This window comes from Bubalus kerabau, chromosome 6, assembly GCF_029407905.1.
Source record: "Bubalus kerabau isolate K-KA32 ecotype Philippines breed swamp buffalo chromosome 6, PCC_UOA_SB_1v2, whole genome shotgun sequence".
Lineage (NCBI taxonomy): Eukaryota > Metazoa > Chordata > Mammalia > Artiodactyla > Bovidae > Bubalus > Bubalus kerabau.
In genome coordinates, this window is record NC_073629.1 from 18,905,562 (window position 1) to 18,932,834 (window position 27,273).

The following is a 27,273-nucleotide window of genomic DNA, read 5'->3' on the forward strand; positions in this document are numbered from 1 at the left end:
TCCCTAGCTGAATGGCAGGGCTGAGAGGGCAGAGAATCAGAAAAAGGCCAAAGAAGGACAAGATTAAAGAGGATGGAAGAGGAGACTATTAAGCTAGCCATCAATGAAGGATGAGAGAGGAGAGGTTGTAGGGTGTAGATGTGAAGAATTTGAAATTGGGGGATGGGAAGGAGTGGATTGGAGAAGCTCACCAATTGAAGGGGTTCTGAGAGTGTGAGCTGGGAGGAGATGAAGAATGAAGGGCCTGGGTGGATGGGGAAGGAGTAGCACTCAAGAGTAAAGTAAACCGCAAAGAGTCAAGGGGCTGCAAAGATGCCCAGTGAAAGCAGAATCTTGCTCTGCACAGGAGGTCTCTTTCCCTGACAGTTCCTGACTTTTCACCTGACTCACTCTCCGGAAAGCTCCATTTGGGTGGAGGAAGACCTCCTTCCTCCCCCTGCTCTGGTCCTATGGTCACTTTCACATGCAGTGCCGGACTGTTCTCTGGGAAACAAGGAGAAAGGAAAATCCCTGGGGTGCCTGGAAAGGGGAGGATGGGAGTAGAGTGGTGCAAACGCAACCTACAGTCAGACGGTGCTCAGCTGGAGAATCTTTATAATTCCACGAGGTCACAGACAGGGGGCGAGTTGGGAGTAGCACAAAGCTCTGGAAAGCCATGGAAATGAGCTGCATGGTCCAGCTGGGGCCCCTGAGTGGCACCCTGGGAGCCCAGCCATGGGCATGCCAGGGAGGGAACGAGAAGCACCAGACTGGGCAGCTCCTTGGCCCCTGGGCTGCCCCAACCCTGATGCTCTGTGGTCCTTGTGACCCAGAACAAGAAAGGTCACAGAGCTGTGACAGCAACAGGGGTCTCCAGAATGCTCTGGTGTAGTGTCAGTGGGACGTGTGGTCCTTGTGAGGGCTCAGGTAGCCTCTCCCCCACCTGAGCTGGAACCATAGCAGAATGAGACTGGAGACAAACAGTCTAAAGGATACGTGAGGGTTAGACATAGGGAGGGAGATGACATTGTTGGTTTTTCTTGGCAGGACATCTCTGCCCAATGACACTGCAGGAAATAAGTAAACCAGGTATAACATTGACGTGTGTGTGTATACACACACACACACACACACACACACACACACACACACATATCCTGTCCTTTTGCCCTTTCAATGACATTTTGCAGATCCTGACTCTGACTCTCAGCCCACAGTGTAAGGAACCAGAAGGCAGCAAGGAAACAGAAAGGCCTTTGGGCAGAGATGATCTGGATCAAGACTGTTGATCAACCCCGAGATTTTCTCTTTTCCTCCTTTGATTTATAGTCAAGGGGAAAAAGGGGGGACTTGACATGGAGAGTGGCGACAGTGAAGGGTTATCATCTGAGTGGCAGATCCTCAAACTCTCCAGCCCCAGGGCTTCAACATTCCCTCGGTAGATTCCCAGACATGTTTCTGATAGAAGGGAGCTGAGTAGTCCCTAAGCTGCTCAAATGTCTGCCCTTGACCCTCAGGACTTTTGAAGGCTGGGTGTTTATAATTCTTCATTCATTCAAACAATGTGCATTGAGTACACATTTCAGAAATGTGTTGAACACAGAGAACTCAGCACTGTATCAGACACAGTTTCCAGGCTTGAGAAGCTTATAGTGTAACAGACGCAGTGTAGACTGACATGAAATGAAATTATCATTAACTGGAATCGTACATGCTATACGTGTGTGGGAAGTCCTTGGAACTTAGGTCATAGACTTTGGACCTCAGTTCCCATTCGACAAGAGTGAGGCATCTAGCCATCGTCACTTGTAGACAGTGAGTGAGGTCTTCAGACTTCAAAATGGCTGTTGATATAGGGCAGGAGCTAAGATGTTGCTCTGTGGCAACCCAGTTAAGGTGTTCAAGAGGAACTCATGGGATTCAAGAGCCAGGAGTCCCTGGGCTGGAGATTTCCAGAAGGAAGGAGAAAATAGCTGCATTTTTCCATTGTATTTTATTTTAACTTTGTAGAATGAAGTAATGACTTAATATGACATATGTAAAAAATGGATGTCTTTGATAAGACATTACAGTTGCAATAATGATTCTGAACTTTCTAGATACACAAAGGTTGTGGGAACAGTCTTTCTCTTCAAAACTTGAATATTTTGTAATCATGGCCAGTATTTGAGCCTTTTCAAAACGTATACTAAGGCTTCAAGAATAGGTAATGTGAGCTGGAAAGAAGTGAGGTTAGTGGTCAGTATACCCACTGAGATAATTTTAAAACATAGCTAAAAATTCCTTGACTTTCTTCTCATTGAGAAATAAAGTCTGTGTTCCCACCCCTTAAATCTAGACAGGCTTATGACCGCTCTAACCCATAGACTATGGTAGAAGTGATGCTATGTAACTTCTGAGCCTGGACCATGAAAGGCCATGCAGATTTCTCCTGGTCCTCTTGGGATGCTGTCTGTGGGAGGTACCATGTGAAGAGTCTCAGGAACACTCTGAGATCATCATCATGCTAGAGAGGCCAGGAATAAAGCAAGCAGCTGAAGCCAGCATCAACTCCGGTTATCTGAGTGAATGAGTCTTTATTGCTATTGGATTTGAAAACTAGCATTCAATAGCCAAAAAGTAACGGAAATGAGTCCCATTCTACATCAAATCTCTTGAAAAAAATGTACAGGCATCCAGTTTGTAACCCTCTGAGATGCTTCTCATGTCCTCTTTTTTTCTCAGTTTTCTCAAAGCCCAGAGGCTCTCATTTGCTGGATGCCCCATGCATTCTTTCCAGGAAAGCCCTCACTTTGGGTTTCTTGAGAGTTCACTGCCTGTCCAGTTTACCTCTCTCTCCCAAGTTCATTATTTTCAGATGAACTTGCTCTTTCTCCACCAGGTCTTTCTTTCTGCCTCCAAGTTCTCCATCCTCTTTGGTCTCCTTTTCCTCAATGTCTGATCCATCACAATAGTCTCAACAGAGAAACGGATTCCGAGGACAGCTCGTCCCTCCTCTCCCATGTTATACATGGCCTTTTTCTGAGAGTGTTCTCAGCAACCAGACAGCTCCTCTTCTCCCACCTGCCACCCCCAAAACTCCCACTGGGCCACCCCCACAAACTCATGTGAGAAAAAGCAGACCTATTAATCAGCTAGGCCCCTGCCAGGATCATTCCCTGGTGCAAGCAAGCCGTACCTTCAGGAACCGAGGGAGGGGCCCACCGGGCAGCCTTGGGTGGAGCACTCAATGGACAGGTGAGAGGCATGTGGTGTGAGAAGAAGTTTTATTTCTGTATGTGGTCAAAGAGCGGTGAGAACACTGTGAGGCACAGAGCAGGGGAGCCCACAGGCTCTTGGGAAATACACCTTAGAGCCTTCTAGGCAGAGCGCACCAGCCAGCTGTGAACATTTCAGCTCGTCAGCCTGGGAAGCAAAGACCAGGGTGTCCAAGAAAGGATGCATCAAGCTGGGGCTTTTCCTTAGCTTTTGGCTTCTTGTTTCCTCTGAAATCATGTGTCTCAGCATCAGGAGGCCAGGTCAGCAGCAGCCCCCGGATCCCTGGCCACAGCCAGAGCGCCCGGACTGCAGACCACATTCACCATCGCAGGAGTCGGAGCTCTGGCGCCGGCAGCAGTGGGACCTGGGGCGCCTGTGGGGGCCTAGGCAGCAGTTGCCCTCGGACCTGGGAGCACAGCCTGAGGAGGTTGGAGGCAGACACCGTGCTGGGCTCTTTGGGGGGCACTTGGGGGAGGGGCACTTGGGAGGGCGCTGGCACTGCTGCTGGTTCTGCTGGCAGGACATCTCGGCGGAGGTCAGTGAGCCTGGACACATTCAAGGAGAAAAGATCAGTGCACAAGCTCCAGGCCAGTGTCTCCCCTGTGAGTGGTCTTACTAGGGCCTATGCTCCTAATCCCAGCTGCCTCCTGGGCTGTGATGTTCAGGAGAAAAGCGGAAATGGATCTCAAGTTCAACTGACCTGGCAAGACAGTTCCCTCACTCTCTACTCTTTCCCAGAACCATGCTGTCATCCTCTAAGTCGGCCCTGTAGAAACACAGAGGGAAATACACCCCACTGGGAAGTGACCCATGGAGGATATCTCTGGGTACATGTATATTTCAGGATGAAGTGTCAGGGTGGTGCTGAGAGCCATGTGTCCCAGACCCCAATGCCTCCCACACAGGTGCTTGCTCACTGTCCCCTGCCCTGTTCCCAGTTGCCCCCCAAAGTCTGATTCTTGCTGCCTCCATAGACACCTCTGCTTTCCTCTTCCCCACCAATCCGAGTTTGTCTCCCCCACACTCCTAGCTGAGGCTCTGTCCCCTTCCAGTCACTCACCGCTGCACTGGAGGCAGGAGAAGGATGCTCCTGAGCAGGCTGTGGATGCGCAGTTCAGAGCAGAAGCCCTTTTATCCTGTGCTGGGTGTGTGATGCACGGCCCGAGCATCCTGCTGCTTTCACAACAAGGGGGAGGGCAATGACAACACACACTTCCTACTTGATTGCCTTGTGTCTTCCTGGGCATGAATCTAAAATTCTACTAAGGTGGAACCAGGATGTCCCTGTGACTGCTGAGCCACTTGCTACTCAGATCTGCTCTGGACCTATTGCTATGTCTTTAGTCATTCATTCACTTCCGTTCCTAGACCAAGCTCTGTCCATTTTACTTCATTTGACAAGAATAATATAGAGAGATGTATGACAGGTTTCTTCTCTGATTATCTCACAGGTTAAATAGATCATGACACAGAGAACTAAATATATATTTTAAAATAATTTTTAAAAGTCTCTATTGAGTTTGTTACAATATTGCTTCTGTTTCATGTGTTTTTTTTGTTTTGTTTTGTTTTGTTTTTTTTTTTTTTGGCCACAAGGCATATGAAATCTTAGCTCCCTGACCAGGGATTAAACCCTCACCTCCTATATTGGAAAGTGAAGTCTTAACCTCTGGGTGGCCAGGAAAGTCCCTAGACAAGTAAGTATATTGATCTATTGAGAGATGTGCTATCACAGAAGTGTTTACAAAGACCTCAAGCCTAAGATTTTAGCTTGTGATGGTCCGTCCCCCTGGTCCCCACATTGCACTGTGAGTCCCAAAGGGTAGTGGAGACTTCCGTGTTCTCTGAAGTCTGGTGACAGCTGGTCAAGTTCATTGTCCTGAGGGAGATGGGAGATGTGTAGGGTAAGGGATGGAGGTGGGAGCCGGTTCTTGTCTAAGACAGACAGGTTCCTAAGAGGACCTCGCTGTCCCATGTGGCTTCATGGGCAGCAGTAAAGGAGTCTCACTAAGAAGGGGCCTACAGCTCTAGACGTGATGAGATTCACAATTGATATTATTAAGAAGAAGGAGGAGAAGGGGAGATGGGGTGAAGTCCACTCTTCACTGAGGCTCTGTTGTGTCCATATCTGCCAATGTGCACTATTGATTCTAACACTGTAGAAGCTAACAGAAGGAAGTGGTTCAGATGTTGGAAGAGCTAAGGCAAGGAAAATTGTGCAAATGATAATAATGAACCATTTTACAAAAATGGTTGGTAATTTTAAGATTGACCATGGTGGAATACTGGAGTGGGTAGCCATTCTCTTCTCCAGGCGATCTTCCTGACCCAGGGATCGAACCTGGGTCTCCTACATTGCAGGCAGATTCTTTCCCATCTGAGTGCTATTTTCCCATTGAATTTACTGGTGACATTACATATCTATTCCTCATCAAACTGTCTTCAATATGAAAAATATATTACAGTACACTTACCAAAAATAAATTTATCATTGACACTTCAGCATTCACATACTTAAATTTAATTAAATAGAATTACATAAAACTTTATTACAGCAAATGTATCACATTGCATTCCAATTTCTTATAAGCTTAAAGGACTAGCTACCTGTTTTTAGACACAAAATTAATAGTAAAGGCTATGGTGTCCTTTTTCTCGTCAATGTACAATTTACTTGTTTTGAATCAGTGATTCCAAAAGTTCTTTCAGGATACATGTGAGAACATAAATGGTCCTGGACAGGGGGGTTGATGTGTATTTTCACCCCAATATCCCAGTTAGAGTGAACACTAAATATATATTCCAGGAAGATCCCCTGGAGAAAAGAATGCCTACCCACTGCAGTATTCTTGCCTGGAGAATTCCATGGACAGAGGAACCTGGCAGGCTACTGTTCATGGGGTCACAAAGAGTCAGACACAACTGAGCAACTAACACTTTCACTTTAGCCACTATAAGGTCATTGATATCAAATGAGGCTCATATAAAACCTCCTAAGGCAAAATATGTCTCTTAGGTGTTCCCTGTAGCTCAAAGGGTTAAGAGTTCTCCTGCAGTGCAGGAGACCACGGTTTGATTCCTGGGTCAGGAAGATCCTCTGGAGAAGGGAATGGCAATCCACTCCAGTATTCTTGCCTGGAAAATCCCATAGACAGAAGAGACTGGCGGAGTCCATGGGGTTGCAAACAGTCAGACACGACTGAGCAACTACTACTACTAAGGCAAAATGTGTAGGTGGAAGGGAGGAGAACTGACTTAATCTTAGGGTTCAAATCTAGCTGCAGAAGAGAGCTAATTATTTTTCCATGTAGTATGCTTTTCTAGAAATAAGCACAGAGGCCGTGTTTTATCCCAGCGATGTGTGATTCTGCATTGCTGTGGGGCTACACTTTGGTGTAACACTTGTCGCCAGTCAGTGTGACTCAGATCATTTCAGAGCCTGCTAATAGAGCTGCTTTCTGGTCCTGGTGCATCACCAGCTGACGGGTAGCTGGCTTCCTCCAGCCCCACCCCTGAGTCCGTCTTAGTCCCTGTCTCCTGATGTGCCCATTCTCTTCCTCCTTGTGATGGAGCACCTTAATTTCACACCTCCCTCCTGGAACCTTGCCAGGTGGCTCAGTGGTAAAGAATTCGCCTGCCACTGCAGGAGGCATAGGAGACACAGGTTCGATCCCTGGGTGGTGAAGACCCCCTGGAGGAGGGATGGCAACCCACTCCAATATTCTTGCCTGGGAAATCTCATGGACAGAGGAGCCTGGTGGGCTACAGGTTGCAAAGAGTCACACAGGTCTGAGTGTACACATTCTCCTGGAACCTCCCCCACCTCACAGCCAGTGCTTTCTTTCTCAGAACCGAGTCCACAATGAGCCTGAGAAGACCAAGGAAGACATTTGAATTCACAGCTCAAAGCATGTATCGACTCCAAAGATGCTTTACTGTGAAGATGTCAGATTCCTCTGACATCCTGAGGAATCTGAGATAAAACATGGAGAAGAAACTGACCTGGTTGGCCTAAAATGAGGATCTTATGACCTAGTAATGTGTATGTGAGGTCTGGAGCAGGAAGTGCTTTATTTGAGGTCCAGCTCCAAGGCAAGCCTTCTGAGCCAAGCATATTAGTAACAAATAAACAAGCGAGGAGTAGTCCTTCTCATCGGCAATTTATGACTGATGTTGTGAAAAGGGGAAGATGAGAAAAGTAAGGCCCAAAGTGATATCCCGGGAAGATATTTCTCCTTGGAGTTTATGTCCTTTAGTTTTCTTATTATCAGATATTGGGTGTAGACTGAAACAATAATCCTTGGTTTTTAATGTATGCTGGTCATTGGTCCACATATGCCCCCTCTTAATTTATCTACCTATCAATCATTTAAATAAAAACACATGAAAATCTACCACTTAAGTGAAATAATAACTTTATAGGACCTACTGAGTTCTCTGTCATCCCATGTCCCAGCCAACTGACATAACCAAAATCCTGAATTTTATGCTTAATGTTCTTTCTTTCTTCCCTTTTAATATATTTTTGTCACATTTGTATATATTCCTAAAAAGTACTGTTTTAAATTTTTTCTATTATTAAGTCAGATTCCTTGAGGTATATTTTGTTGTTGTTTAGTCACTAAGTCGTATCTGACTCTTTGCAACCCCATAGGCTATAGACCACCAGCCACCTCCATCCACGCTTTCCAGGCAAGAATACTGAAGTGGGTCGCCATTTTCTTCCCCCAGGGATCCTCCCAACCAAGGGTTTGAACCTGCATCTCTGCATTGGCAGTAGGATTCTTCACCACTGAGTCACCAGGTAAGCCAAGGTGTATGTTACATACTCTAAAAAAATCACCCATTGGAGTATACAATTCCATGGGCTTTAACTAACAGATAACTGCTGTCATGTAAATGCTGCTACAATTAAGATATGGAACAAGTCCATCACCCCAATATATTCCCTCCCCCATCCCAACCCTGGGCAACCACCAATCTATTTTTTAGTCTTTATAGTTTTATCTTTTCCAGAATGTTATATAATTCAGTTCAGTTCAGTCACTCAGTCGTGTCTGACTCTTTGCAACCCCATGGTCTACAGCACGCCTATCTGTCCATCACCAACTCTCAGAGCTTACACAAACTCATGTCCATTGAGTTGGTGATGTCATCCAACCATCTCATCCTCTGTCATCCCCTTCTCCTCCCACCTTCAATCTTTCCCAGCATCAGGGTCTTTTCCAATGAGTCAGTTCTTTGCATCAGGTGGCCAAAGTATTGGAGTTTCAGCTTCAGCCTCAGTCCTTCCAATGAATATTCAGGACTGATTTCCTTTAGGATGGACTGGTTGGATCTCCTTACTGTCTAAGGATTCTTAAGAGTCTTCTCCAACACCACAGTTCAAAAGCATCAATTCTTTGGCGCTCAGCTTTCTTTATAGTCCAACTTTCATATCCATATGTGACTACTAGAAAAAACAAAGCTTTGACTAGATGGACCTTTGTTGGCATATAATTAGAACTATATAATATGTGACATTGATTTTTTTTAATGTATTTATTTATTTATTTTTTGGAGGCTAATTACTTTACAATATTGTATTGGTTTTGCCATACATTGACATGAATCCACCACGAGTGACATTGAAAGCCTGACTTCTTTCACGTAGAAAAATTTATTTAAAACTCATTCCTTTTTTTCATATAGTAGTAGCGCATTCCTTTTTTACTGCTAAGTAGAGAAGGCAATGGCACCCCACTCCAGTACTCTTGCCTGGAAAATCCCATGGACGGAGGAGCCTGGTAGGCTGCAGTCCATGGGGTCGCTAGGAGTCCGACACGACTGAGCAACTTCACTTTCACTTTTCACTTTGCTGCATTGGAGAAGGAAATGGCAACCCACTCCAGTGTTCTTGCTTAGAGAATCCCAGGGACAGGGGAGCCTGGTGGGCTGCCGTCTATGGGGTTGCACAGAGTCGGACATGACAGGGGAGCCTGGTGGGCTGCCGTCTATGGGGTTGCACAGAGTCGGACACGACTGAAGCAACTTAGCAGCAGCAGCATTCCACTGCATGGATGTATCAGATTTTTAATCCATTCACCAGTTGAAGCACACTTGGTTTATTTGCAATTCAGGGCAATTACAAAGCCACTATAAACATTGACTTACAGGTTTTTCTCTGAACATAAATTTTATTCCTTTTGGCCAGTTACCTAAGAATAGGGCTCTGGGGCAAATGGTGAGTATACGTTTCTATTTATGAGGTGCTGGCAAACTATTTTCCAAACTGGTTGTATAATTTTGCATTGTCACCAGCAATGTCTAAGAGCTCTAAATGCTCCACATCCTTCATAGAATGTGGTATTGCCAGTTGTTTTTTTTTTTTTAACCCTTCTAATGTGTGTAGAGTGGTATCTCATTTTGCTTTTAATCTGCATTTCCTTAATGACAAATGATGTTCAGTATCTTTTCTTGTGCTTATTTGCCATCCAGGCATTTTCTTTGTTGAGATGGCTGTCTGTTTTCTGTTTTCTTAGTTTTAGTTTTCAAGTATTTTTTATATATTCTAGACATAACTCTGTAAGATATATGTTCTGCAAATATTTTCCTCAAGTCTCTGAATTTTCTTTACATTTTCCTAACAATGTCTTTTGAAAAGTTAAAGTTTTTAATTTTGGTGAAGTTCAGTTTATCAAGGTTTTCTTTTTTGAATGACTCCTTTTTTGCCATATCTAAAAAATGTTTGTATAACCCGAAGTCATAAGAAATCATCTATTATGTTTTACTTTAGAAGTTTTATGTTTTACATTTTGGTTTAATATCCTTGTTGAGTTAATTTTTGTATATAGCATGAGGTAAATTTACTTCTTTTTTAACACAGAGATGGCCAAGTGTTTCAGCATCATTTGTTGAAATGACTGTCCTTCCTCCATTCAATCGCCTCTGTACCTTTGTTTAAAATAAATTAATCCTCTATACTGGGTCTAGTTTTGAACCCTATGTTCTTTTCCATAGACCTACCCTTGCCTTGCTTCTGATTTTAGGAGAAAAACATTCATTGTCTATATCAAGTATGAAAATATTATGAAGTTGAGGATGCTCTTTATAAAGTTGAGGACGTTCCCAAGGAATCCCTACAAGATTTGTTGTCTTTCTGAAAGCTTTTTTTTTTTTAATCATGAATTGACATTGGATTTTTTTCAAATGCTTTCTCTGCATTTATTGAGATGATAATATGTTTTTATTTTCCCTTTAGTCTGATGTGAATACAATAATGTCTCAACTATTTCAAGATTCTCCTTAGAATTGCTGGACTGTCTGTATTTTTTTTTTTTACATTTACCAAAAGACACATAATTTTACAAATTATGAGTATGTCATATAATGTATAATCTAAATATCAGCTGTTTTTTTCAGCCTGTGAGTACAAGATAAGACTATAATACATACATTTGGCCAAATAACAGTATATGGAAATGACCATCTATACAGTCACAAAGTGTCTCCACACTATTTCCTGGCATTTCCAGAGATGAGTGTCACATGGCCATGCCAGCCAGTCTGACAGCTCTCATCACCGCATATCCACCCAGCTCATCCTGTCCTGATCCAGCTCATATCCTTGATGTCCATCCTCCCTGATTGTCTGCTGGGAAAATCATCCTCTGTTCTGACATTCCTCATAACATTCCTGGCATTCTATTTTCATATGGCAGTGTTAATGGGAGAGATACTTCTACAGTTTCTTAATATACATAGAGGAAATCTGGGACGCTGCCAATGCGCTCTTTAGAAGTTAAGGATATTTAGATGCTATGGTTTTAGGGTTGGGGCTCGAATATTCTGTAATAACCTATATGAGAAAAGAATCTGAAAAAGAATAAATATATGTATAAATGAATCACTTTGCTGTACACCTGAAACCAACACAACATTGTAAATCAACTATACTCAATATAAAATGAAAGTTAAATTAAAAAATAAAACCAAAAAAATAAAAAATATATACAATACTAAGAAAAATCCCAAACCAATATCATGTTAAGGTCTTAATTCGTATGGAATATTTTCAATATTTCCATATGAGGACACATTTTGCACGCCCAACATGTTAGACACCATCTGGGGAGGAAATTTGATATGTGGAAGCTAGGAAGAAATATCCTCAATTAGAAGATTGGAAGGCATTTTCACACTCCTTTGCACCATTTTCCCTAAAAGAAACTGAGCCACTGGTCACAAAAGCTTCACGTAGTTCTGTCACCACCTGGTGCCATCCCTGAAAGAAGGAAGAAGTTTGTCTTTGTTTCATTTCTTATGTAAGATGACAGACTTGATTGATGAATTGAGATTTAATGCCTCCAAGTGCATTTTAAGGAAGATGCATCAGAAATAAAGTGCATTCTCTCTGGTAGCTCCACACTGCAGGATGCCCAGTTCCTGAAGATGAGCTACTCACACTGCTCCTCACAGAGCTGCCCTAATGGCCTCACAGCATCTTCTTCCATCATCAAGGACATCTGCTCCATCTGCAGGCCTGTTTGGGAGAAATGTAAGGGGCTGTGAAGAGGGGTTTCCTCCCTGAGATGGATATAAAATGGGAGAGCAGCAACTCCAGGACTAAACCAGGTGCCCATAAGACAAGGAACGAGGAATGGAGCCTGAGGAAACCAGAGAGAAGTCCACTTATTTTTTAAAAAATATTTATTGATTTATTTGGCTGTGCTGGGTCTTAGTTTCGGCATTCAGGATCTTTAGTTGCAGCATGTGGGATCTAGTTTCCTGACCAGGGATTGAACCCAGGCCCCTTGCATTGGGAATGTGAAGTCTTAGTCACTGGACCACCAGGGAAGCCCCCCATTTACATTTTAAGGAAGATGGAGAAATCTTTACACTGAGAGCCACCCAGAAGTTTTGGAACTTATTCCACCACTGAGATTGCTATTACCTTTCAGCTGTTGTTGGCTAATGACTCGAGATAGAGATTGTACTCATTTGGACCAAAAAAAGCCTTTGTACTTGCTTCTATTGAACAAGTCAAACAGGAAAACTATTCACATTTTGCAGCGGTCTGAACCCTGGACTGATTCAGGCCTTATCCTTACACCTGCCACGGCACTTGCAATCTCTCTTTAGTGTATGGACAGTTGTAATTCATCATGGTGTCCCTCCTCTCTGCTAGACTGGCAATCCTGTGAGGGCAGGCTATGTTTCCTTCATAGCTGGACTCCCAGCGCTGAGACCAGTCCCTGACCCACAGCTGACGCTCCATTAAAGTCTGTTGAATGTAGAAACTTGGGGATTAATGACTGGATGAGAAGAAATATTCAGGAAGAAGGAGGGCTAGCAATAGGAGAATCTGGTCTGCAGGGGAAGAAACAGTGGGTGACATCCCCCTTCCGGTCATTCCCCAAGGTCAGTTTGGACCTTCAGAGGAGCCCCAAGAGTGATGTTAGCACCACTTCCTTTAGGCTGACCACTTATCTCTGTATTATGCCACAAATTAGGACATGACTGAGTAATCACGTTGGGACACAAGTTGTAGAGTAAGACTTCCCCGGTGCACCAGGAGGGAGAGCAGCCATAGTTTGTGGCATTACTGAAGGCTTTCCCCACCAGAAAAGCTGATGAAAATAAATATGAGTTGCCTTCTATCCTCTCCTTCTGCATCTTCGCCATGGAGTCCAAGAGAAAAAACAATGTCTCTTTTCATAGCTCATATTTTCCCCTTTGCAACCCAGTATCCAGTTGTAGGGCTCTCAGTGAAGTGAGGCAAATAGTGGTCAAACTGAAAGGGAGGCTGGGACTGACAGCAAGCCCTCAGGGCTGTCAGGAACCTCAATCTGGAGACAGGAGAAGGTCAGTGAGGCCACAGTCCCTCCACACCGTCTCCACCACCTCCATCCTGAGCTAACACTCTGAAGGTCCACTCCATGCCAAGTCCTTCCTGCACAGGGTCTTGAAATACTGTACAGGTGCCCTATGCTTTAGTGTTGGGTGAGTGTTGAGTAGAGGGAGAAAACATTTTCTAAAGGCAGGAAGCCATTCCTAGAGGTTTTAATGGTCATAATAGAATAAGATACCTTCCCCTACAAAAAGACTTCATTCAAAATCTCACTTAATTGGGACTTCTCTGGCAGTCCAATGGTTAAGACTCCAACCTCCTAATCCAGGGGGCATGGGTTTGATCCCTAGTCAGGGAACTAAGATCCTGTATGCTGCCAGGCATGGCCAAAAAAAAAAAAAAAAATCACTTAACTATGTGCACTGCTTTATCACCTGCTCTTTACTAGTTAATAGGCCATGAACATTTTTCTCTGTAAGAAAATATGTGTGCTAAGTCACTTAAGTTGTGTCTGACTCTGCAACCCTATGGATGTAGCCTGCCAGGCGCCTCTGTCCATGAGATTCTCCAGGCAAGAATACTGGAGTGGGTTTCCATGCCCTCCTCCAGGGGATCTTCTGGACCCAGGGATCAAACCTGAGTCTCTTATGTCTCCTGCATCAACAGCCAAGCTCCTTACCAATAGCACCTCCTGGGAAGCCCTGTAAGAAAATATAGGACCATAATATAATATTATTATAATAGCAAAACTTGTTTAAATTAGCTATGGATTATTAAAGCTTTAATCTATTATATTTAGATTTAATATTTAGATTTAGATTTAATCTATATATATTTGAATGATAGATAGTATAATAGATTTAAGTGTGCAAATAGTAATTTTTTTAACCATACAGAGTTTTATTTCTCATTATTATATTAGTTTTAATGTATGCATGATTGACCTGTGCCCTTGCAGATGTTATATAAGATCTCTTTTTATTTTTTATGTCACCTCCCTCTTGAACCTCCCTCTCATCTCCCTCCTTAAGTGTGCAAATAGTTTTGAGTTCAGATGATGCACCAACAGCTTTTTTTCAGCTCAGGTCAATTTATTTATTTGTCCATCAACACCTAACTTGGCTCTGCTCCCATGCGTGAAGCTGCCTGCTGCTTGGGTGCCATGAGGTCATCAGAGGGGCTCACTTACCCTAGACAGGGTGCAGGTACACTCAGTCCCCTTCCCTTGCCTGTATCTCACTTTGAGGAGCTCAAGAGGCAGCAGTGCATTATTCTGAAGGTCCTGGTCACTGGGGCAGCCAGGAAACATGGTCCACTTGGAATTTTTTCTATGATCTATTAATTTGTCTGTCTGTGTGTCTGTCTTGGTAGACTCATGATCCAATAACAGAATTCTTCTGGGATTTCCCTGGCAGTCTAGTGGTTGAGACTCTGAGCTTCCAAAACAGGGACACAGGTTTAATCCCTAGTCAGGGAACTAGGATCCCACCAGCCACATGGTGGTGGAGGGAGGTGGCGGTGGCGGGGGTCGGAGGGGGGACAAAACAAAACAGAATTCTTCCATAGCTGTACCTATTCCCAGGAAAGACGGTGAGTCAGAATCTGAATGGAGGCAGATGGTCTGAAACAATGAAGGAAGGAAAGAAGGTTGCCAGGCTCCTAGCTGCCCCAGGGTAAGGTGTGTGGACAGTCATCGTGCTTCTTGATGGAAACTCCTTAGTTGGACATTATGTAAGTGCCCAGGAAAAGGGCTTGAAGTCTAGTCCTGGGAACATGCCAGACTGTCACCCTCCCCCTGATTGTGAAAGCAGTGGCGTGCTCAAATCATGTATCACACACCCAGCACAGGATAAAAGGGCTCTTGCCCTGAGCTCTCCATTCACAGCCTCCTCAGAAACAGACTTCTCCTCCCTCCTGGCACCTGGTGAGTATCCAGCAGGGAATGGAACTCTACCTGAGATGCTGGAAAGGAACCCTGAGATCATAGCAGAAAAGTGGAAACCAAAGGGGCCTGAAATGAAATCCCAGAAGTATGGTTGCAGAGAAGGTAGCCAGGGGGGTGATGTAAGGGTCAGGAAGGAGTTCCTTTGGGATGTGACAAGACTTCTGGGAACTGCAAAGGTCACAGGAGCTCGTGACAATTCCCATGCTCTTTCTATTCATGTCTACACACAGTTTCTGTGATAATCAGTTTTCAGAATACTTTCCTCAAATGGGTACATCCCTTATGTGTTTCCTTTGAGATACAAAAGTCTGGATGCTCAGTTAGATTGGCACCATGGGATCCTGGGCAGAGAGCAATGCAGGAGGCATCTTGCATGATCAAATTAACTCCGTATCAGTGTTCCTCTCCCTCCTGCGGCCCTGGCTTAAGAAGCAGCGGGCCTGACAAGAGAGGGATCAGGAAACCAAGAGTGGGGAAACACTGGACTGTGGATTCCAGGCTGACAAGGTGATTTCATTTCCCCAGGCTCACTGACCTCCGCCGAGATGTCCTGCCAGCAGAACCAGCAGCAATGCCAGCGCCCTCCCAAGTGCCCCTCCCCCAAGTGCCCCCCAAAGAGCCCAGCACGGTGTCTGCCTCCAACCTCCTCAGGCTGCGCCCCCAGCTCCGAGGGCGGCTGCTGCCTGGGCTCCCACAGGCGCCGCAGGTCCCACCGCTGCCGGCGCCAGAGCTCCGACTCCTGCGATGGTGATACTGGTCTGCAGTCCGGGCGCTCTGGCTGTGGCCAGGGATCTGGAGGCTGCTGCTGACCTGGCCTCCTGATATTGACACATGTGATTTCAGAGGATACAAGAACCCAAGGGCCAAGGAAAAGCCCCACCCTGAGGCATCCTAGCCCCACCCTGAGGCATCCTTTCCTGGACACCCCATTCTCATTTGCCCAGACTGAGCCAGGAGATGTTCCCATGCAGAATTTGGAGCTCTCTCTGGAGAGCTCTTTCTGCCTCATCTCCAGGATCTCACAGGTCCCCACCTCCTGCACCTGCTGATGATCAGCAGAGCCTGTGCCTGACCCTGTGAGAAAAATAAAGCTTTTCTTCCTCATTTCCAGGTGGCTCATGTGTCATTTCACTCTGTCCCTCCCCAGATCCCCCGGTGGCCAACACAGTCCACACAAGGTTCTGGAGGCAGAATCTGAGCTCTGGATCAGGAGAAGAGAGCAGTTCATTTCTGCCTCCATTCATGAAGGACCATGAGTTTTCATTTGGAATGGAGACCTATTGGTTTAGGTCCTGCACCTCTCAGTGAAAGGACTAATTTCCCTCGAAACCTGCAGTGGGTCCTGATACAACCTGGGAATTGCCAGGGCGTGATATGGGAGTTCTGTTATTTTAATGAGCTGTTTCTGAGTCCTAAATAGACAGTGACTCCAGAGGCCACGAAGGTGAACAGACTTTTGGACTCTGTGGGAGAAGGCAAGGGTGGGATGATGTGAGAGAATAGCATTGAAACATATATATTACCATATGTGAAACAGATCGCCAGTCCAGGTTTGATACATGAGACAGGGCGCTCAGGGCCAGTGTCCTGGGACAACCCTGAGGGATGGGATGGGGAGGGAGGTGGGAGGGGTTTCAGGATGCGGGACACATGTACACCCATGGCTGAGTCATATGAATGTATGGCAAAAACCACTACAATATTGTAAAGTAATTAGCCTCCAATTAAAATAAATGAATTAATTTACAAAAAAAAAGAGTAAGAACATACATCTCAGGAAGGAAAGTTAACTTCACTGACTCTATGAAAATGCAGGCGGAGATGAAAGGTAAGTGAAGGATTGAATGAGGTCTAGGGGGAATGGTGTGGCTGGGAGTTTAGTTAATGAGATGACTGGAGCATGTGAAATGAGAATTTTAGGAAAAAGAGAAAATGAGAAGTGTTGCTGGAATTCTATATAATTGATTAAATTTGAATTCAACACTATCATGAAGCTAAATAAAGTACCATGTTTTAGCCTAAATTGTGAAACTGAGACATTTCTGAGGCTGAGTTCCTAAGTGTGAGCCAAGAGTAACATCTCAGTTGGACACCTGAAAAGTCAGACAGTGTCAGAACTCAAGCTACAGTCAATTGTAGATACTATGTGAAATTGATGTTAGGAACTGAGCGGCGGGGGTGGGGTGTGGGCAGTCAAAACTGGATAACTTTGCAACCTTAAATTATGAAATGATTTTATCAAACCTGGAAGTTAACTCCTAAAATTTGGAAGTCAAAAAGCCTCAGAGGAGATTATTTCCAGATACACACCAACTCCATCTAACAAATGAGACATGATTCCCTGGAGTAGGAGTCCCAGCTCTGGCCATTAGTTTAAGTTGGGTTAGAAATCAGCAGAGTGCTCAGCCTTCGGCAGGGCAAGGTAGCTCCTGGAAGTGGCTAACCCACTGGCTTCCAGGGAAGAATTGTGCTTCACCTGATAGAGCCTGCAAACCTGGAATGCAAGGTGTGAGAGCTGGAGACCGCAGGCCCTGCAGCCCTGTGCAGGCTGGAAACCTTATTCCACAAGCGGAACAAAACTGGAGGATTAGAGCATGCCACCTGACAGAGGCTGTGGAAAAAGACGTGGAGATTCAGAAGCACCTCAAACTGCCACCCGAAGAGCTTACAGAGTTACAGCTATGGTTGAGTTAAAACTGTTTAAAAGAGAGAGGAGAGAGGAAAGGGAGCAGGGTCAACCAGGAAAGCTCCTAGCTAGCATTCCAAGGGGGGTCTTGGGAAGCTAGAAGTAACATGAGAACATCTTTAACATGGAGCCCAGCTATGGAGAAAATCAGATTCCCCAAAGCTCATCAAGGTCACTCCAGGTCCTTTCCTTGGACCAATTTATCTACTCAGTTCATTTTTATTGCGCATCTATTGTGTGCTCAGTTCTAGGCACCAGGGATATGATTGGGAATCAGAGACATTTCTTCTCTCAAGAACTTGCGTTCAAATTTGTTCAACAGGCAGCAGTTGATTGTTTTATACACAACGTCGCAATGTCGAGTGAAACAGAGTGACTCTCTTCTCAGTTGGCCTCATACTCAGGGTAAGCGGACACTGGTGCTGCCTTAATAAACCCAGAGAAAACATCTAGCCTGGAGAAAATATTGACGCTGTGAGATAGTGGCTTTGGTGGTAACAAAAAAAGGACATCGAACATATGCTAGCTTCCATATCCAAAGACAGCAGCCAAGAGTGGAGAGGGGGCAGATAGTTACAAACCACTGGAATAATGTTAGTGCACGAGCAGACCTCATCCTCATGCCTTTCTCCGGCCCCCTCCATTATTCCGCAGCCCCGGTGGGAAAACACCTTCTTAGAGGTGCTCTTTTCTTCCCATGAATATTCTTTTTTAATCATCTGAAAAGGGATGGCTGCACATCAGGCCTTTCTGTACAAGGATAACCAGACACATACTTTTCATAAATGTTCATAGAAAATAATAACATTTTGTCATCCTTGTAATTAATAATCATTGGGACTGAAAAGATGTGTCCTCTTCTTAAATGTGATGTTTCAGAGAGCAATGCATCGCCAATGTTATAAAAAGTGCAATGGCAAAAGAGCAAACAGCTTACATAACTGAAATTTCCAAAACATTTGGTTAATCACTGCTACTCACCATTATCACCTTGTCATCACCACACCCAGTCAGTGTGATTCACAGCTGAGCTAATCTCCCTTAACCACCCCAGCCGACTTGAATCCCTCCCTCCCCTATACTATTTCTGGAGCTAGAATAAAGAGCACAGTCACTAAGGCACTGACACTGTGGCCTTTAGATATGTCTTTTTTTTTTTTTTTTAAAGAACCAACCAGTTTATTATTTTTTTTTTTTTTGACCACACCACATGGCGTGTAGGATCTTCCCTGACCAGGAATAGAACCCATGCCCCCTACAGTGGAATCAGAGTCTTAACCAATTGACAAACTGGGTCACTACACCTTCTGCAGAGTTCTTGTCTCTGTCTCTTATTTTACTCCTCACATCTTTGATCTTTTGTGCCTCTATCACTTTATAGTTTTTGTCTTTTTTCCCCCTTTCCCAGATACTAGCTGTTAACTGGAGAAGCCAGAATGCAAACACAAACAGAGATGAATGCCCAACACCAATGCCTTCAGCACCAGCAGCACCTCAGCCCTCTAATGAGGACTCTTGGGTTCTGTGAGCTCCTCTTGGCATCACCATCTGGGCCGACTGCCCATGGACACACCAAAGATCTACCCCTCTGTTCTTGCCAGTTGTCCAAGTACTGTTCTCACGGGCCAGGGTCCTCATCCCATCCTTCAGCCCCAAGTGGTCCCAAGTGACAACATCTGGATGCAACTTCCCCTCAGAGTCACTGCAGACAAAAGGGGACTGATGCCCAAAGGCTCTGACCCAGGGCCCGAGGACCCCACCTACACACACACACACATACACCGTACAGCTGAGGCAAAAGGTATTTGAGGAGTCCTGTGACTTTCCTCACAAGAAAACTCTTGGCAACTGCCCGGGAAGGTATGGAGGACCTAGGAATGAAGATTGTTGATGGTCTGTGTGCTTAGCTGTGTCTGACTCTTTGCGACCCTTTGCCCTATAGCCCCCCAGGCTCCTCTGTCCATGGAATTTTTCAGGCAAGAATAGTGGAGGGGGTTGCGATGTCCTCCTCCAGGGGATCTTCCTGACCCAGGGATTGAATCTCCTGCATTGCAGGCAGATTCTATATCTGCTGAACCGTCAAAGAAGCCCAGGAATGAAGATTACAAGGACCCAAATCAGCTCAATATATGTTAGAGAAGGAGGGATGGAGGGAGGGAAAGAATATGGAGTAAAAGAAAAATAAGAAATGATAGGCTCACAGAAAATTTTAAAGGACAGGTATTTGGACAATTTGGGGGGCTTCCAAATCCCTTCCATCAGAAAAGCTCCTGTTCCCTTTCCCTCCAACTGCCATAGCACCGAACCCCGTGGTGAGTGACACTGAGATCTCTCAAGGTCCAGAAGGACCCTGAGGACCCAGGAGCAGTCATTAAGCTGTCCCTCCTACTCAAGGCACAGGTACAGATCATTCAGGTCCACTTTCCTCCCCACTGTCAGAATGTGCAAGAAGTTATGAGAAAATATGATCGGGGTGAAATTGGGGTCAAGAGATGAAGGAGGTAGCCAGTGAGAGTAGAGACCAGAAAGATTTCATGTTGTTTTATGAACGACAGGTGAGTGACACACAGGTGTTCACACCCTCCAATCCTTCAATTGCATCTCCTCCATCTCATGGGACTTGATCTTCTAAGAAGTCCATATCCATTGAAGCTACTAGGCTGTTCCAGGGATCTCATCCTCTCTGATCTTCAAAATCCATCCCCTCTCTTGGTAACTGCTTGGCTCCCCCTCCTAGGTGCTGGAAGGTAAAGGTGCACACCTTTGTGAATTAATGACTGTTCCTTCCAGCTCCACCCACCTGCCCTCTGCCAGTCCTTTGTACCTGAAGCCCCCCAGCCTCACCACTCAGTGGGTCCACCCATTCCTCAGCATTTCCATATCCCCACAGTGACCTGAAACAATGCCCAAGGACACAGAAGACGAGTTCCTAGTCACCCGCAGGTGACTCATACAAACTGAGGAGCTGGTTGGGGGTTGGGGCTTGGTAGAGATGAGGTTTGAGAACATATAGTTTCTCAGGGCTGATGTCTTATACAGCATTTCGTAGTTTCTTGACTATGAAATATTGATCTCTTGGAGTAACGGTTGTATGTTGTTGCTTGTCATTAAATCATGTCTGACCCTTTTGTGACACCATGGACAGAAGACCATCGGGCTCCTCTGTCCTGGGATTTCCCAGGCAAGAATACTGGAGTGGGTTGCCATTTCCTTCTCCGGGGATCTTCCCAATCCAGCGGTTGAACCAGCATCTCCTGCATTGGCAGGTGGATTCTTTACCACTGAGCCACCTGGGAAGCCACCAGTGAAAACATTAAGTAAGCAAGTGTTAGCTGCTCAGTCATGTCTGACTGTTTGCAATCCCGTGGACTGTAGCCCCCTACCCCCCACCAGGCTCCTCTATCCATGGGATTCTCCATGCAAGAACACTGGAATGGCTTGCCATTCTTGTCTCTAAGGGATCTTCCCGAGCCAGAGATTGAACCTGGGTCTCCTGCCATTGCAGGTGGATTCTTCACCATCTGAGTTACCTGGGAAGCTCAAGGTGAGTTCTTGGAGTAATGGTTAATAATATTAAAAAGGAAGTTTGTCCTAAATGCAACCTGTTGAACATGGCCCAGTCCTTGGGATTATGTTCCTGATTGGCTTATAGTGGAAAAGGAGAAAGAGCTCAGAGAAAGCATTAGAACGGAGATCTTCAGAGGGCCTTCTAACTGCTTTATTAAGCAAGCTGAACTCAGTGAGTTACAGAAAGAACTTTTATCTTCATCCAGTCACTATCTTCCGCACTGTGCCATATTTCTCTTAATACTATCTCAGGCAGATTCCATATCTAGGACAAAAAAGCCAGCGCAGCACAATGTAATTCAGCATACAACTTCAGTCTCTAGCACTCCCCTCCCCCAGCACAGTCCAGCCCTCCTGTAGGAGGTAGGGACATACTGCTCAGCCTCTCTCTGTATGGAAGATAATCCACTTGTCAGCTCTCTGCTGTACACCCTGGGCCAGTCTGGTGGGAGTGATTGTAGGGGCCAGAGCAGCTCTGCTTTTTCTGAACAAGTCCTGGGGGATGAGACTGGGCCTCTCTAGTTTGTTTAGAAGATGAACTTGCATGGGTATTTTCTTTTCAGCGTTGGTACTTTCAGCATAGCAACAAAAAACCCCTCTGATCCTGAAATCCTAGAACATTCTGGAACATTCTCCATGGTCATAGAGAGGTGTTGTATATCTCAAAATGTGAAAATATTATTCAAGGAGGGGTTAGGACTCAGAAGAGAATAGAAAGGAAACTGTCTTAAATTAGAAGATCAGGTGGCATCCTTTGTAAGAATGACCCAGCTGCTTGTCACAGCCTTGCTAATAGTTTTGGTGATGGAATGGTCCTGAACTGAGCAGGAGCTGTATTTTTCAGTAAACAGAGAAATATTTTTCACTGTTCAGTTTATCATTTATTTTTAAAGGAAGCTATGACAAATCTAGGCAATGTATTCAAAAGCAGAGACATTACTTTGGTGTCAAAGGGCTGTATAGTCAATAGTTATGGTTTTTCCAGTAGTCATGTGCAGATGTTAGAGCTAGACCATAAAGAAGGCTGAGCACCAAAGAACTGATGCTTTCAAAATATGGTGCTGGGAGAAGACTCTTCAGAGCCCCTTGGACAGCAAGGAGATCAAAACAGTCAATCCTAAAGTAAATCATCCCTGAATATTCATTGGAAGGACTGATGCTGAAGCTGAAGCCCTGATACTTTGGCCACCTGATGGGAAGAGCCAACTCATTGGAAAAGACCCTGATGCTGGGAAAGACTGAAGTCAGAAGAAGAAGGGGGCAGCAGAGGATGAGATGGTTAGATAGCATCACCAACTCAATGGACATGAATTTGAGCAAACTCCAGGACATAGTGGAGGACAGAGGAGCCTGACGTGCTCCTCCATGAGGTCACAAAGAGTTGGATGTTACTTAGTGACTGAACAACAACAAATAATTCACATGGCCTGATTACAGTGCTTTCTGAGGAGCCAAACCTGGGCATCTCCACCACTGTTGGCATCATCCCATTGGCACTACCAAGCCGTGGAATCCCCCAGGATTTATCCAGCCAGGCCAAATTCCACCCCAGGAAACCAGAGCTCCAAGGATGGCATCCCTCATAGAGGTGACCCTCAGAGAGTCCCTTTCATGTTTGGAGCAAGTGGCCAGGCTATGGTCTCCCAGCCACTGGTCTGTCATCACAGGACATATGCTCAAACTCGGGCCCATGGAGCTTCCACTCTGATGAGAAGTGGAGGACTGAGAAATGGGAGCTCCTTGAAAGTGAGATCAAATTGATGAGCAACATCACCCCCAAGCCATGCAGCCTAGGATGGGGCTGCAGAAAGGCCCACAGATGCCCACTGCACATCAGGAAGATGAAAGAAGGCTCCACACACAGTTCTGGAATCTTTAGAAATTTCAGAACTTCCTCCCCAATTTTGAATCCCTGTAACAAGAGATTTTATTCCTAAGAAGCAAATAGGCCACTCAACTACAGTTACTTTCAGCCCTACCATCCAGCTACCATGAGAAAGTGTCTCTTTCCAGTCTATAATCTACTGAGAGAACTCTCAACAGAATGAGTAAAAAGGCAACTCAATCATAGATCCTGAAACTAGCTCCCATGCTGGAGGCAGGAAAAGGCTGGTAAGGATGTAAATGCCCAAACTCTCCCCACCCCATCCACGTCTAGAACGAGCTTTCTCTCCCTGTGGCACAGTGTAGTTATGCTCCCAAAGGCAATTTGAAGTAAGTCATGGCACTGCTATATTTTCAAGTGCCAGGTGGAAAGGGAAGATGAAAATTGTACCCCTCCCTGTCGTGAACATAATTTAATTTCCATTGAAAAATATAATTTTAATTTAATTCAAATATGTGTAACATTTGGTAATAATCCTGACTATGAATTATCTTTAAAACACACAGCAAAATATATTTATTTTAATATTAGAGAGTAATTGGATGAGAAATTCATCTCTAAAATTAAAATGAAATTCACAGGGGAAATAACATTCAAATGGATCATACACAAAACATCAACCCTATGAGGTCAGCTCCAGTAGGTGAGATGCACCCAGCACTACCATAGACCTCATAACACATTCAACAAAACCATCTCCATCCAAGCCAACTTATCATTCATGTCTGCATACCTTCCTTAACTAGTTCAAGCAGAAGAATCAAATCACTCCTGACTCTGTATGGTTGGGAATCTTCCTTTCTTTACGGTCTTCAAATGAAGAACACACATTCCCTCAGATCTTGATTTTGTCATAGGTGAACTGTGATTCTTGTCACCCCAATTATTGCAGTTTCCTTCTCTAACTTGCCCTCCAGTCCAGCACTGATTTGTCTCCACTCCTTTTCTGCCCACGGGTTCCATGCTGCTTTCCAGGTGCCAGTAAGCTTCTCTCTGGGACCCCCACCTCCCCTTCTTCACTTTTCTATCCATTTTACACACACAGCCCACCTGAATGTCCAGTGTCCTCTGTTCAGTCACCACCCCACAAGGCAAGAGATGATCACATTTACACACCTGATTTCCTAAAGAACATGCAGGAAAATTAGGATACGCAAAGAACTAGGAATTGTAGCTAATCACTTATACTACAGCACTTACCAACATGGTAACAGACTGCTTATTAACTTGACTGTCTATCCAGTTAGTTAATTACTATAAGTCAGGTTATGTGTCATATTCAACTCTACAATCCACTGTAAAATATGCACATGGGACACAGCCTCTGATAAGTACCTGTGTAGGTTTCCTGGTTCCCTTTCATCTGACACATTGTCTTATGCCCGGAGCTGGGCTGGGAATATTTGTTGCTGTCACCCTTCCCCAACAACACATTCGAGCTGTGCAACACTATCCCAGGAGCTCCTGTCCTGGGCAACTCAGTCTACAATCTACTCAGAACCAGCTTTCTCTGGCTCCTATGAAATCAGCAGAATGTCCAACTAGGGTGGACCTGAACTAGCAAGGTTATGAAGACAAGCCCAGGACTCCATCAGAGGAGAGGGAAGCAGAGGGTCCAGAATAGAGGCAGCAGGAAGAGTGTGGGGTTAATGAGCATCTTTATGGGATGCTTCCACAGTTCTGTGACTTGCAGAGGCCACATGTATACCCTCGTCCTTTTCCTAGACTTATTCCAAGAGATGCACGTATCCCACCAGACATCCTCAAGAAAACTTTACCTAAAAGGATTTGTTCTCCTCCGTGATTACATGGAGACAAGACATTGTTTCCAGTTAGAAGAGAGTCAATGTGTTTTCCTAGCAAGAGAACAAAGAAAGAAGAGCACCTTTCCAGACTAACTCTAAATTGGGTTTCATTTCCTTCTCACATTTCTTAGCTCAAAAGTAGAACACATGATCTATGAAACTCATAGAGAAGAGACAATTAGAAGCTCTGCAATACAATGTGTATCTTATTCTCTCTAGGGTCATTTACCCGTGCTGAGATGCCCAGCTAGCAAAATCAGCAACAGTGCTAGCCTCCAAATGTCTCCCAAAGTGCTCACCTCAGCGGCCAGCCCCTTGTCAGTCTCCTGCTGGGACCCCAGTCTGGCAGCTGCTGCCTGATTCCTCACAGCTCTGTCTCTTCCACTGATATTAGAGCCCCAGAGCTCCAGCGGCTGGAAACATCTACTAGCGATCTCTAGAATCAGGCTAAAGGACTCAGTAGTGCCTGTTAAGTGCCACCAGAATTCCCGGTCTTAGTGAATCTACTTAGAGATGAAGAGAAATGAGACCAGAATTAATCAATAAAATTTATATTGAGGGACTTTCTGGTGATATAGTGGATAATAATCCGCCCGCCAATGCAGATGACACAGGTTCGATCCCTGGTCCGGGAAGTTTCCAAATGTAGCATTAGCAAATAAACCCATGGTCCACAACTACTTAGCCTGTGCTCTAGAGCCCAAGAACCACAACTACTGAAGCCTGCACATTCTAGGGCCCACGAGCCACAACTAATGAGCCCATGCACTGGAACTACAGAAGCTGGCATGCCCTAGAGCCAGCAAGTCACAACTACTGAAGCCTGTGTGTCTACAGCTCATGCTCTGCAACAAGAAAAGCCTCCACAATGAGAGGCCCACGCACTTCAACCAAAGAGTAGCCTCTGCTCTCTGAAACTAGAGGAAGTACTCTGTCAGCAATGAGAAGAAAAAGCACCCAATGCAGCCAAAAATAAATAAATAAGTAAGTTTATATCGAGACATAGGGTAGAAAAGGGTAGCCAGAATTCATGTCAGTTATGATTCTATCACTAAAAGTTGCCCCCTGGCAAGTGAGTACTCTGCAGTTACAGACAGACAGATTCTTCCATCTTCACCTGGGAACTTCCCTGGTCAAGCCCAACTCCATTTGCTCAGTCATTCATTTGTTCAACCAGTGTTTATGTGGTACTCATCTAGGTACTTGGTTCAGTGAGGAACAAAACAGACAAAATCACTGCTCTCAGGGAGCTTACATTCCAGTGGGTCATGGGAGGCCTCCTTTGATTTCCTTGCAAGGTAGCAGGTTTAGACAAAGGTGGTTCTATATTCAGTTGGATTCTCATTCTTGGGCTTTGGATAGATACTGCTAAATGGTTGCTAAACCCGGTGAAGACACGCATCAAAGGCAAATCTTTGAGAATGGGTATTGTTGGTTTGGAGGTAACAGAAAGGACATCTAATGTCTGCTTGCTTTCATACCAAAGGTGAGAGGTAAATAAGACAAGGGGATTGAATGCTGGTGCCAATGGTGACATGTTTGTTTTAAGGTTGGCCTGTCTTCCTCCCCTTCCAGTCTTCCTTAGTCAGTCCCTAAGGCTCAGCAAAAAAAATCACATTGGCACAAGTATCTTCTACTTGGTTTTCTACTCGGTTACAATATATGGAGCAACTAAAACAAGATGGCCATGCTATACAGCCTTTCTTGTGTCAGAATAATCAGATGCAATTAATATAATAATAATGTTTTATCAAAATCAATCATTTTAAGATATATTTGAAATATAAATAATTCATCCCATTCTTTGGGATTTTAAATGTATCATGATTCAGTGGGGAATATATGTCTATTATCACAGAAAGAAAACACTACATGGCTGAGGTAACTGCACTTTCCACATCTCTGGTCATCATCAACCATCCTGAGCGATAGCAGATGACCACATCTCAGTGACTTATTCACTCAGAGTCACTGCAGAGGAACAAGGGACTGATGCCCCAAAACTCTGACCTCCAGCCTGAGGACTCCCCAGATGTGTATTGCAACATCCTCTGTTGGTTTATTTCACTTGCCTCCTGGCCCTACTACACTGTGAATTCTAAAGGTAGGGTAGCATCTTCCTTGTTTTTTAATCACCTTTGCCCAGCACAGCATGTTCTGTCATCTCAATATTAGTGGTTTGAAAAAAGTAATGATTTTTATAAATAAATGAATAAAAGCAAGAATGGCAGAGCCATAGGAAGACTGAGGAGCATATTTGAACTGTGTTGGAAGTTCTTGGATTCCTTTTCTCCTCAAAACTCTTGACACCATGGAGAC

The 27,273-nt window shown here is 44.7% G+C and overlaps 2 protein-coding genes across 2 annotated transcripts; one reads left to right on the forward strand and one right to left on the reverse strand.

Moving 5' to 3' along the window:
• Positions 1-3,498: 3,498 nt before the first annotated feature.
• LOC129656040 (late cornified envelope protein 3B-like) lies at positions 3,499-3,762 on the reverse strand. Its single transcript, XM_055586835.1, has one exon. It carries the CDS (start codon positions 3,760-3,762, stop codon positions 3,499-3,501), a length of 264 nt encoding a protein of 87 aa, XP_055442810.1.
• Positions 3,763-15,556: 11,794 nt separating this feature from the next.
• On the forward strand, positions 15,557-15,820 carry LOC129656041 (late cornified envelope protein 3B-like). The gene has a single exon (XM_055586836.1). It carries the CDS (start codon positions 15,557-15,559, stop codon positions 15,818-15,820), a length of 264 nt encoding a protein of 87 aa, XP_055442811.1.
• The last annotated feature ends 11,453 nt before the right edge of the window (positions 15,821-27,273 follow it).